Consider the following 14,157-nt stretch of genomic DNA (forward strand, 5'->3'; position numbering starts at 1 on the left):
TTGGGATATGAAATGAGCTTATGTATTTTACTTGTTTTTTTGTTTCACAATATGTACACAACTGAATTGTTACGGCTTTCTCAATGACATAACTTTGATTTTCAGCAGTGAGGTAGAAGAAGCCTAGATTTTATCCTTCATTTTAACAATCTGAGAGTCTGCGAGAAGGAAGAAGGATGAAAGGGTGATGAACTACATTTAGAAGACATGAATGTGCCCCATTTTAGGATGACCCACCAATAAAAAAAGAGCGTTTGGTTCAACATTCTCATTTTGTACATGAGGAAATGGAAACTAAAATAGTTTAGTGAATTGCTCAAAGCCATAGACCTAGATTGTTGCAGAGGTGATAGTAGCCTCAGATTTTCTTACTCCTAATTTAGTGCTCTGTTCATACTGCTATGAACTTTCCAGTTTCCTAAATATTATATAATTTGCTCTGATTTTGTTATGGTTTCTCTCCCTTTTCTTCATTTTACATGTTAAATTAATATTAGTTAAGCTGTGTCTCTTGAGAGGCATCTTTTCCAAAAGAAATGACTGTATACACATGGACAAGATGCAGTATGTCTCTATTGCTTATCTGCAAAATTTAGATAAAAGTAAAGATAGGGAAAGGAATTTAAGAATGTTTTCATGCCTTTTTCTTTCTTCTATTTCTTCTTACCAATAAATATTAAAGATTATTTGAATTAAATTAAAGACTTTGTTCCAAAAATGAATGCCAACAATTAGTAATAGATCTCAGATTAATGAATGTAATCATTGTGTAGGGGTGTGTGTGTGTGTGTGTGTGTGTGTGTGTGTGTGTGTGTGTGGTATTGGTAGGGGACAATAAGCGACATATGAAATGTTTAAATATGCACTGGCAAATGTGTTGTATACATCATCTGTAAAAGCTGCAATCCAACCCTGTTGTATAAATCTCCCCTCATCTCTTCTTTTTCTTTTAACTGTATTTGAATGTGTTCACCTCCATGCTGCATGTAAACCCCTTTATAATTTTATCACTTAAAATCTTATTCTATTTTTATTTTAGGATAGATATTTAGATTTGGAGTCTTTTCTTGCTTTGACTGACAATGAAGTCATGATGCTTTGGTACCAATGAGGGTCACTATTAGTAAATATTGACTCATTCCAGCCACTTGATTCCTTACTCTCAAATTATCTTATGCCCAGTTTTAAGTTACCATATATTACAATAACTACCTGTTTGGGATGAGCATCATAGCTCTCTGTTTTCTTCCTCCTTACCCCTAAGTGCTTTAAGGTATATGGCAGTCAAACTAGAGTCATTTTATTCCCTGACTTTGTCTAGCACTTACATTTTTGTAAAGAGTAGAATATATTTGTAACACAATATAAATAATATACAGTAAGTATAGTCGAAAGTCTTTAGTAGTCTTGAGCCAGATGATATTTCAGTTCGTTTAGTACTGTAATGATATGCACTAAGATGTAGTCACCATGCCACAAAACGCATGTAGACGTAAAATTACTCACAGAATAAACAATTCCATAAGCAGTCATAGACATAGATCATTCCCAGAAGTGATGGCATCTTTTGTAAGGCAATATCTCACCAGTGACATTTTGGTGCCAGTGAATCAACGTTTCCAATCCTGATCTCTGAAGAAATCTTGCCATTTGGAACTGGTCCCTCTAGTAATGCTATTTAAATCATCATGGGATAATGCTTCTTAATCACCTTCAATTTAGTTGGAAAAATAAAAAGGATCGTCTATTCAATTTATGTCCTCCCTGTAGGGTTATCTAAATAGCTGTTTACTTGTACTGTTGAAGCAGTTTTATTACTGACATTTCTTTTCAGAGCATTTTCACCTACACAGTTAATTATCAAAATTTGAATTTCTGATTATATTTAGAAGTTACAAGGTAGATAAAGTCAGATAAATCTAACTCTACCTTTATTTACTTTTAATAACCGTTCAGCATTACTCTGCTTGGTGGTGGTGTGCTCATAGTAATGTAGTACAAACGTGGAGCCAAATTACTTCCCTTTCTATGGGAATATATACTTCCCTTTCTATTTTTAGGAATATATACTAAGATAATTTCAATGGAATACTTTAGATCCTTAAAAAATAACTCAGTCCCTACAAAGCGGCAGAAAAATAGAGATAATACACTAATTTATCCAATAAAATAAGACATTACATAAAATAAAGGTAATCAAAACAATAAGCACAAATTAATGAAATGTTTAGACTTACAAACTTATGCAAATAAAATGGACACCCATACATACACCAAGGAAAAAGAGGAGATGTTAACTGCCACGAAGCAGGATGAAACACAGTAGTTCATAAGAGTATTGTTTAAGTCTGTGTTATCCCAGAGAGTTGCCAAAAGTCAAAAGCAGCACTGAGGACGGTGAGACGGGATAGGACATTAATCAGATTTTTTTTAAAAATTGTGTTTTCTTCAAGATAAATAACCTGCTACAACAGTTCTAAGCCCTTGAAACAAGGTTCTTTGAGTCAGTCTTACTCTCCTACCCCTAAATACTGTCTGATGGGAGCATGTACCAAAAACAGATTATATTCATGAATAATTTATCCCAAGATTTTAAGGTTTTTCCCTTCACCTGTTCATCTATTCATTTAACACATGCTGAGTAGTATCATATCTGAGCAGGCACTGAGCTAGTTCATAGATAGAAGAGGATTAGATAATGGCCAAGACACAGAGCCTGTCCTCAACTACGTTATAATTTAGTAAGAGAGACGAAATACAGTAAATACCCAATTTAAAAAAAAGGAAGTGGTAAATGTAGTAAGAGTGATTGGAAATAGAGTGTTTTGCAAATTGTCCAGGGGAAGAAGATCAACTCAATCTGTGTTCACTGGATACCTATTCTGTGTCAATGCCAGTGGCTGTGGGTGCAAAGATAAATAAAACATGATTTTTTTTCTTATAAGTGTTCTTAGTTTATCAGGATTACCTCTTCCTGGGGGTCAAGGAATATCTGGGAAGGATTTAGGGAAGAAGTGACATTTGAGTTGCATCTTAAAATGTAGGTAATTTTTTGACATATGGGGAAGTGGGAATGAGCTTTCCAAGGAGAGGCAAAGGCGTGAGCACAGCAGCATCTGTGATCCTTTCTCTGAATTTATTTTTATTCTTCTGAAGGCTTGGTATGACAGAAGGCATAGCTTTGTGATATATGCTTTACAACACCTTGCTTTAAAGCACAAAAGATAAGTTTTTTTAGAAAAGTGTATTTTGATTGTTTTGACAACATTTTTGAGTATTTTTATTAATGCCACGTAAGTTACATGGTCTTATGCTGTTTCTGTATCTTGGACATCTCCCTCTCCCCAAAATGGTTTGCTGCCTCTGGAGTAAGTAACAAGTGAATTAAACCTCACCATGGTATGGTGTGCAAGTATTTTGGAAACAGCGTATTTCTTAAGTAATAGTTGTTCATGGGTAGACTATAGCCTTCAGATTATGTAGTTGCTCTCATCTGTTTTTACCCTTCATATTATCTACATGGGTTAAAAGGAGGAAAGAAGGAATCCATTCTTGAGTTATTCAGGTGGACTTGCATTTGGATGAGCAACATCTGGAGAAACGTTATTGTGTCTAATTAAGGGTCAGGTCTTTTCAAGCACTTTATAGAAGTCTCTCTATTGAGAAGAGCAGAGAAACTAGTATAAACAGAGGGATGGAGAAAACAATTCAAGAGAAAAGAACAAAGGAATTGTGTTCATAAAAGTGGTCATTTTTTCATTACTGTATGGTCTGAATGTTTGTCTCCCCCAGAATTCATATGTTGATATTTTAACGCCCAAGGTGATGCTATTAGGAGATAAGCCTTTGAGGAGTATTTGAGTGATGAGAGCAGAGCCCTCGTGAATGGAATTAGTGCCATTATAAAAGAGGTTTCACAGAAATCCCTGGCCCTCTCCACCTTATGAAAACACAGCAAGAAGGCTCCAGCTATGAACCGGGAAGAGGACTTCATCAAAACTCATCCATGCTGGTGCTTTGATCTTGGACTTCCCAGCCTCCAGAACTATAAGCAATACATTTCTGTTGTTAATGATCTACCCCAGTGTGTGGTGTTTTGTTATAGCAGCCTGAAAGGACTAAGAGAGCGACCCTCTGCCCTGAACATTTTTAGATTGAGTAACTTAAGACAATTCCTATTTAGACTTTCTTTCTTTAATAGTTTTAAATCTAAGGATTTAAAGTACTTTATTATTGTTGTACTTTGCAAAGGCACAAGACGCCTATACTTTGCATGATGGTCAAAAAAGAAGTTTTATTTGTTGGTAGATCCTTTGTTGAAATATATCTGTACTCTCTGTTAGCGCATCTCCATGATTAGTTTAAAAGCTCTTTTCTTGACAGGTTTGGCTCTGATGTTAATGGAACCACTCTTCACGTCTTTTATTTTCTCCTAACAAACTTATAAGAGGTGCCTTTATAGGTATATTAAGTATTGATATAAATTTTAAAGCTAAGACATTGAAATTGGAGATTTGACCAAAATTGTGCACTGGTTCTGAGAAGCCCTGCTGATAACTGTATGTGAATGGCATTCACTTCTCTGAAAGTTAAGAAGAGGGAACAGAAAGATAGAAGGAGCACGAGAGTCCTGTGACTATAGGATACGGTGCACTGAAGATTCTGTGCTACTTTAGATTTGGCTATAGGTTGGTTGATGTTAGTAGAATATTTTCACAGAACTTTATGGTTTAAAATAGATTTTTCACATATATTAATATCATCAACAGCTGTATAAATTCCGTTGCTATTACATTGATTCCATAATTATTGAAAACTGGGCATTAGAGTGGTTAAGTGACACTGAAAAGTTGCAGTTAGGACTTAAAACCACTTCCTATGATCCCAAGTCCAGCTCCCTCCTTTACCATGCTATTAGTTTGGAATACAATTTTTAAAGTTGTATTTGAAAATTGTCATTAAAATATTAGCTTCATTAAAAAAAATCCTTCACAGTTTTTAATTGATAAGTAGCACAGACTGGGTAGACGGATGACCAGTTTTCCACATCCTATTTTCAGTTTAAACCTGGATTCTAGGCAGATAATGTTTAAATAGTTTTTGTGTTACCTTACTATTTTAACGCTGCTATGAAATAATTTGTTCACGTATGTGAACTCACACGCATTGACGCAGATGCACAGATGACCCCAAACACTCCCTTTCATCTCACCTAACCCACAAAGTCAACTGTCTGGTTTTGTATCTTCTTCCTTTAATTTTTAATCCTTTCAATTTATTTATTTTTTATTGTGGTATAGTTGATGTAAATATTAGTTTCAAGTGATTCACACTTTTTAAAAGTTATACTACATTTATAGTTACTATAAAATATTGGCTATTTTCCTTGTGATATTACTGTATTTCCTTTCTTAATTTCACTATTGCCAATAAGTTTTCTTTTCTTTTTTAGCCAAATGATGGCTATTAATATTTAAAGACAGTCAAATGCCAAGTCTTATCTTCTAAGCTGCAGCTCTATCCAGTCTCATTTTTTTTTCTTTATTTTTTTTTAGTACAAAAATTGTGGTTTTTCTAATAGGTGCTAGTCTGAAATATTTAAGGGTGTTTCTGTTTGGGAAGAGTCAGCAATGAATATGCATGAACTTTTTATAAGTAGCCCTCCCAAATACCTCCCACATCTTCAGTACACCAGCAATTCCCTTTGTATGGGAAATAAGTTTTCATTTTACTTGTCACTAGAGAAGTTTTCATTAAATTAAAGACTTACAGCTGAAGTAGGAAACATGTTGGCTTTCAGATCCACAAGACTGATAAGCAATCTTGTCAGGGAAGCAGAGTTTGGTGGGTGAATGGATAGAAGCCTGAGTACATGGATCATGAATGTGGAGACAGAAGGGAGGGAGAGGAGGGTGCATGAGGAAGTAGAAAATTGAAGACTCCAAATGCCAAACACAGAAGATGAAAACGTCACGAAGTTATCTAGGCAGGCTGATCCCCAGCTTTCACAAAGTTTATGATCTTACAAGCTATACCTTACAAAAGAATTTGCTAATTTTTAATGAATGGTCAAATATTATTAAGCAGAATATTATTAAGTCTGTTTGGGCTGCTATAACAAAATGCCCCAGACTGGGCATCTTATAAACGGATTATTTATTTCTCACAATTCTGAAGGCTGGAAGTTCAAGATCAAGGTACCAGCATGGTCAGCTGGGGGCCCTCTTCCGGGTAGCAGTCTTCTTGTATTCTCACATGATGAAAAGAACGAGCTATCTCTCTGGGGCCTCTTATATGAGAGCACTAATCTCATTCCTAAGGGCTCCATCGTCATGACATAATCACCTCCCAAAGGCCCCATATCTTAATATCATCACCTTGGGATTAGGTTTCAACATATGTATTATGGGAAGGGGAGGGAACACACACATACAGACCATAGCACAGAGTCATTCTAGAGTTTAACCAAGAAGTTTTAAGAGATTCCTCATCATACAGGTGAGAACACTGAGGTCACAGCTTCCCCAAAGTCATATATATATGTGTGTATTATATATAATTTAACATAGTGTATTATATAACCTATGTATTATATACATTTATAATACATACACACATATATATATGTCAGTGGCAAAGTAGAGATGAGAAATGACAGACTCTGAATCCTGCCCCCTTTGTTTCTCACTCTTGTGCTGTTTTCCCTCCCAATAGAGAACAGATTGTCACAATAGTCATTTTTCTAAAAAGTATAGTTGCAAAATTACAATGAATAAGAACTTTAGAAAAATAAAGGAAAGCAGTACAATTTAACCTTTTTGATTTGCCAAGAGAAAGAGTAGGAAAAAATATTTACTTTCCAAAATAAATATTTAATTGGGTTGGGAAGGCTGGGGATAAAATGAGAGTAGGAAAGTCATTTGCTCTTTCAAAACATTGTTGGGCTGTGTCAAACTTTTCACTTTTTATCACATCAGAGTTTATTGATGTGTAATTACAGGTCTGTCAAATGCCACTGATCCATATTTTCTGTTCTAACTTGAGTTGATCCTGTTGTATAGAGGATGTCTCTGACACATAAGACACACAGGAGAAGATAGATTTTTAAGGGGAATTTTAAAGTAAATTGAAACTGATCTCAGTTTTTTTCTCTTGATGTTTTGCTTTTATAAATTTTCATTTACATTGTAAGAACATGAACTTTAAATTTATATACTAAAGCCACCTCTAGCCAATTTAGGTTTGTGGTGATTTCCTTTAGCAATACCAAAACACAAAGCCACTTACACATGGTATATTATATTATGAAACATTTAACAATATAATTATTGAAATTCTCTTGCTTCCCATCATGTTTATATGGCTTAAAGAAAATGTCTTATTTAAGGCAAGAGTTCTAATTGGTAGGGTTGTTTTGGACAGGAAGAACAGTTTAGTGTTGAAGATTATTGCTGAATCATTGTTTCATTTTATGTCTTTAGTGTCAGCAAGCACTGTGGTGATGTGTTCTTTAGTATATTTCGGGGTAAGAAAAGAGTGAATGCTTTCTCAATCTAAGCATGCTAAGGCATTCTTCAATGTGTTTGTCACATAAGCATGACTTCTTTAAAGTTCAACAGTCACTGCGATATGTGGCTCTGCCCGTGTCACCTCTTTTTAACTGTTCTCCAATATCTGACAACGATGTAAATGTTCTGTTTGAAACCTGCACAGCCACATTTAAATTTCTTTTTTGCGTAGTTCAGCACCTCAGAGCAGAGAAATTCATGGGTCTAATTCACAGGGATTACTGTTTTGTTACAATGTTCAAGTAATGGTCTGCTGGAAATCTTCTTGTAAAAGAAGAAGAGGTTCACTCTCCTACTGTCAAGGTCATTACTGAACTCTGTGCCTTCAGTTTAAAAGCACAGAGATGCCATCTAGCAGCCGCCCTCAGGAATTTCCTACACTGAACTATTCCTTTCTCTGTAAAAACCGAGCAATAATTGAATTCCTGCAAGCTTTGGTTTTTCTTAATTTATTTATTAAACTAAATAAATAATGATTTGGCATATTGCCTGTGGTTCAGACCCTCTATTACAAATGAAATTAATTAATATCTCTTAAAATAGGCAAAGTGATATACCCATGAGTTTTTCTAAATGGAACTGGAAAGTTGTTAATAAGATTTTAATTAAGAAAACATAATTCTCATGATTTTCTGGAGAGGAAAATTGATAGTCTGTCCATATACAAATACAAATAATTGATCAGTGTTGAACTGCCTTCCATTACTGAAAGAAGATATTAATCTTGCCAATTTCTGAGATATTAAATGAGAGAAAAGAAAGTAAGTGCATGTGAAAGTAAGTTCATCCTATGAATATAGAAGTCTGGGCATTTAAAAAAAGTTTTTACAATAAAATTGACTTTCAAGTAATTTATCTTACCATAAGATGGAGATACTTAATAAAATGTCATATATGATCTGTAGGTTTCAGTCTTGGGGAAAATGATCATAAACATAAATGTTACATAGTTTTCCATGAAATGGAATTGATACTATTGTTAGAAAGCCTTTGTGTTTTAGATAAATTAATATATAATAAGCATGCTCTGAGATTTAGATTTCCAATATCTGATAAGTGTGGCAATCCTATTCCTAAAAAAAAGTCTGTGCAATTTTAATAGCTCTCCTGTTTTGCCAGTTTGTGTGTATCCATGCATGATTTATGTTTACTATAAAGTCTAATAATATAGAAAAATACTTAAATGAATTTATTTAAAAATATGATTTTGAAATATATCAGCCCTAATACATTAGTATGTAAAAAATTAGTGGTTTAAAACTCTTGTACATTTAAGTGTTATTACTTAATTATTACTTATTTGTCCAAAAACTGTGGTCTTGTGTGCCACTATATTATCAGAATATAATTTCAGTTTCACCAAACATAATTTGCATTATGAATGCTAATTTTATTATCTAAACCCTTAAGTAGTTAATACAATAATAAATAAAGTTTAAGAAATTTCTATTTTATAACCTAATTGCCAATAATTTTGAGATTTCAGTGGTTTCGTTTGTGATTTTGGTGGGTGGGAGTGATACAGTCTGGTGATTCACAACAGTTGGATAAAACATACAAATGTAGCTTTTTTTCTCTTTTTTTAAGCAAAATTTTGTCTGCCAGTCCAAAAACTTTTTACCACATTAAAATCACTTGCTATGAACATTTTAATATTATCTATAATGGCATATGTGGTGTAGAACAAAATACCATCTGCTTTTCTTTGCATACTGTATTGCAGTATCTAGAAGCTGAAAAGGACAGTTTGAAAAGTTAATGTATGCCTTTCCTTCCCTGGGTTTGTCAGTTCAGTTGTACCAAATAGCCACAGTTAAATCAGAAGAAAAGTTTTCTGTCATTGAATACATGGAAATAAACTTATCAATACTAGAAAAGATCACATTAACTAAAAATGGGTCATTTATTTGGAGGATTCATCCCACTGTTTAACAAAAGCTCTTCTTTGTTTATATATTTTTAATTTGGGAAAGATTGGGGTGCAAGAAGTGAAGATATTTATACATCAAAGATAACAGACAAATCAAATCAAACATAAGTTGTTAGTAAAGCTCTGCATTTCTGAATTGATTTTTAAGAAAGACTAACTCACTTTAAGTTAAAGTTTTTTAATGCAGTAACTTGGGAACTTGCTTCGCTTTTTTAAAATGTTTTACCAAGAATATTCCAAATGAGATATATGATAGAATGTGTTTGAAGTTGTAACTAACATAATTTAATGAAAGTGGCAATGGATGGAATGTTTCACTGTAGATCCAGAGAAAAAAGTGAAAAAAAAAAAGGATTAGAAAAGTATAAAAGCAGAATCAAGACTTTTTACCTAGATGTAAAATGCTTTAAAGCTACCTCTCAGTGTGTACAATGTCCCATTAAGATCATCAAGATGGCATTCACATACTGTGTGAAGATTTTACAGTGACAGTATCAGCACAGCCATAGCTTTAAAGTAAAATGATTTTATTCTCATCAGATCTCTCTAAATATGAAAAGTGCACAGAAATAATTATAAGTATATATGACATGATTCTAAGTTTTCACATTTGTATTAAGCCTAGGAAATATTCAGTTAACCACCATATTGGGTTATGCTTGGTTGCATCTTAGTTCTATTCAGTTTTGAAAAGAAACAGTCTCTCTACACTACACAGTTATTTGCAATAACTGCAACATTCCAAAATACTGCTTTAAGTGGTTTTATAATATGACATTATTTTCCCTGTTGTGTCAAATTGCTCTTGACCAGTTAAGTAAAATAATTTAAAAACTTAACTCTTACTCTTGCCAGATGCCTTATGTTATTCCAGATAATTATGATTTTCTTAGAATGCTGAAGCTCTCAAATTATCTCACTTTATCATCAAAAACTTTTCTCATACACTCCTGAAAATATTTTGCCATATTTTCTGACTTTTTATCAAAAGAGGTTGGCGTTCACTTTAATTGCCAGTACTGGATAATTTGCAGAGTTCAATAGCTATGAGACAACTCATCTTTCCTATTGCCCTCCTTAGTTTGATAGGGTTCTCACTTCCTGTTTCTTGATACTGGTAATCAGAACTTCCTCAGTGCTCCCTAATTTCCTTAATGAAAAGAAATAAGCAAATAAACACAAGCCCCCTTTACCAGCGCCTCTCAGCCATGGCAGAGAGTAGAGCTCCGCTGCTCTGCCGTGTGTGTTACAAGCAGCATTCCAAATGTTTCGGACACAAACCGCAGCACGTCTGCGATGGGAGTATTATTGACCAGGATCAGCTGGAAAACGCTACTCTTCTTTCAACAAAGAAACGGTTCACCAGCTCCGAATACGTGATTACAAATTGCATTGTTTTATCTGCTAACTCCTTTGCATTACCCGTCTGACTTCAGAAGAGAACACTAAGCACTTGGATACCAAATAAGCTAAATTCTCCCGAGAGCCGCATTGCCCGCTGCCCATACACTGTATATTGACTCCTGGTCCCTCCCCCCTCTCTCCCGGACTCTACCTTGAGGAGCTATTCCTCCGGTAGTTCACCTTGTTATCATCCAAGCATTGGGGATACGCCAGACACCAAAGAATAGCTGGAAGAGCTGTCTTTCGTGCCCTTCTTTGAGTATTTTTTGGCATAATCATATGCGTTTTTAGTCGGTTCGTTAAATATTGCACATTTATTTCAAACTAGAGTTAAAATATTGCCCATACCTTGGAAGGATCTAATCCAGCAAGCAAAGACAGCAGCAGGAGGTTGAGTAGGCTGGACGTCGCCTGCATTCTGATCTGTTTTTTGCCCTCTCTTCACTCTCTTTTATGTAGCCACTCCACTCTCACTGCAGAGACCTTTCCTTCGTCAGTTGCACTTTCTGCCTGCCAGTCAGAGCAGAGTGGAGACAGAGGCGGTGGCAGGAGCAGGAGCAGGAGCAGCGGCGGCGGTAGCAGTGGCGGCAGCAGCGGCAGCCGCCCTGGGGGGCGGTCATTCCGCAGGCATTCTCAGAGCTGGGAGTTCGCGAGCTTTAGAGGGTGGGTTGGGCTGCAGTGGGCGCTGACCGAGGTGCTGAAGCGCCTCCAACTCGCGCGTCCCAGTTTACCTTTTCTCCTGCGGCTCTCTAGCCAGCCCACCTCAAAAGTTTTGACCCAAGAAAAAGATAAAGGGAGTAACTGCTGAGAGAGGTGTGGAGACCTGGGCAACGGATATGACATCACTACAGCTCCTGGGGGCTTGGGGAGATATTTTGCGGGGAATTTGTTAAACCGAACAAGGATTGACTCTTGCGCTCCAGTTCAGTATTTGCTGGCAACTTGAGCTGCAGAGAAGTAAAGAGTCAGCTAGATACAGGATTGTGAAACAAATGGTGCCTGGAATCTTCTGCTGTCATTGGCAGAGGACTTGATACTGTATTTAGTGCGTTAAAGAAAGTTTGCTTTGCAGACTATCAATTTGTATTTTCTGTCCAAGGCACAGTTCATAGCTATTATATATGTATATATCACTGTCATTTATGACTAGCCTATTGAAATAATCTATTTGGTTAGGTGTTAATGTGTATTTATCTATCTAGGACTTTTGGTCATCCGAAAATACTATGCATAAATAAGTGAAGAGGCTTTTGTTTCTTATAAATGGGATATTCCTTTAGTGGCCCCCCTGCAGCTAAAATCTCTCCCCTTCACACACAGCCATGCCCAGAAATATAATTTCCCTGTCACTCTGACTTGTGTTTATGCCTGAGGTAGAATTCAGTCATGGGTGGACAGTGGGATGGGAAAAGTCATTATTTCTAAGCTTACAAGTATTTCTGTTTTCAGAGCTCAAGAAAAGAGGCAGAATAGCTGCCTCACAAGAGCAAAGAAAGAATAAATTACTAACTTGCGCACACAACCTGCATCGTTTAGCTATACTCAAGCACCTTCATTTTCCTGAAGCTGGAAAAAGTGTTTTCCATAAGATAAAAAGGTGAGGAATTGGCAACCAATTCCTGAAACCTCCCTCTCATTCAATTATGCATTTAATACAACTGGAGTTATGCCTTCTGTTTATTTTTCTAGATATCATATTTCCTGAGGATTGCAATATGTGAACTAGAGATATGGGCATTGCTTCTACATTAAAAAGAAAATAAATGTTTGATACATCAAACACATGCTGTATACAAAATCTCTACCAATCCTTTACTGAAAACGCTTCATATGTGTATAAACTCAAGAAATCTAAATTAGGATTCAAATACTTTTGGAAGTTATAACCCCCAAGGATTTGCATCATACTGCATCTATTTTTATTCTGATGTTATGAGTATGTGTGCATGTGCATGATTACTCGAGATTGTTTTTTTCTATGAAACAGTAAGAAAAATAAATTTGAAAAATTATTGAAGAGATGGATTATGCATAGAAAAGGGATTGCAGAATAACATAAAGATGGTGGAATTACTTGAGGGTTTTTAGTTCAATGATAACCCTAGTAATTATAACCACAGTTTGAAATTCCCATTATTTCCTAGCAGAAACAGGAAACAGAACTTTTCTTTTGAGGCAGTAAATAAAACTGCAGAGTTATTTCCAACACCCTTTGGGATAACTTTCTAGAGCATATTTGAGGCTAACTCTGGTTTTCTCTTTTTACATTTGTTTCTTACCCTAATATCTATCTATCTATCAACCTCTACCTCTCCCTCTCTCTCTCTCCCTCTCTCTCTCTCTCCCTATCTATATCTCTATCTCTCTATCTTCTTTCTTTCTAGATATCTATCTGTCCATCCATTCATCTACCTATCTATTTAGGATAGATCAGCATAGATTATTTTGTCAATGATTCATACATAAGAATTGTTGGAAGTTTTATTCTGCACCTGTTTTCAAACCTTTTCAAATCATTGCTCAATTTAAAAATGAATTTACAGAAGTTTAGTATCTGGGTGGCTATAGTAGTGTATTTTTATTGCCTGTGCTAAATACAACATGATTGTTTGATTATTTGTTTTTATGCATGCTTTTCCCTCTTCTTTAAATGTTTCCTGCCATCTTTTTCCATCTTCATCTCTTAGCAGGCAGTGCAGTATGCTTATTGGAGTACAGGAAGCTGTATTGAACAGATGCACAAAAAAAATATGAAAACATATTCATATTAATTTTATCACCTCAAGATCAACTGCTATTCTTTTAATGACAACTTTTTTTTGGAATAAAAGTTATTCTGATCTCATGCATGGTTCGCAATATTAATGACTGGACCAAAACTACTACATAAGCACATTTTTCCCTTTAACTCTCCACTTTCCTATATTTCATAGTACTGAAAGATCATCTGTAACAAGCAGTTAATAAGAAGAAAAATTCTATGAAAATGTGTTAGAAGATGATAATATGAAAACAGATGATTTTAGCATTTGCAACATAACTTGCCATAAGAGAAGCTTAGTCATTTGTACAGAACAATCAAGTATAGTAATAAACCAAAAACTCTATTGAACATGCCACTAAGAAACAAAAGCTGTAGCTAAGTAATATAAATTCAGCAATACCCCACTATTTCTTCTATCTCTTTTTAAAAAAATCAAATAAATCTGCATAGTTTTTCTTTAACATAATTCTGACTGTTGTTTTTAGTTAGTC

At 35.1% G+C, this 14,157-nt stretch overlaps 1 protein-coding gene across 1 annotated transcript in view; it reads right to left on the reverse strand.

The window, feature by feature from the left end:
- Positions 1–11,744, reverse strand: part of OLFM3 (olfactomedin 3) — a 173,653-nt gene extending 161,909 nt beyond the window's left edge. Inside the window, exon 1 of the mRNA XM_010975078.3 lies at positions 11,251–11,744. Within this exon, the coding sequence (XP_010973380.1) occupies positions 11,251–11,319 (69 nt within the window). The 5' untranslated portion in view covers positions 11,320–11,744. The remainder of the gene's footprint in view (positions 1–11,250) is intronic.
- Between the last annotated feature and the right edge of the window lie 2,413 nt (positions 11,745–14,157).

The sequence above is a fragment of the Camelus dromedarius genome, chromosome 9 (assembly GCF_036321535.1).
Source record: "Camelus dromedarius isolate mCamDro1 chromosome 9, mCamDro1.pat, whole genome shotgun sequence".
Classification (NCBI taxonomy): Eukaryota; Metazoa; Chordata; class Mammalia; order Artiodactyla; family Camelidae; genus Camelus; species Camelus dromedarius.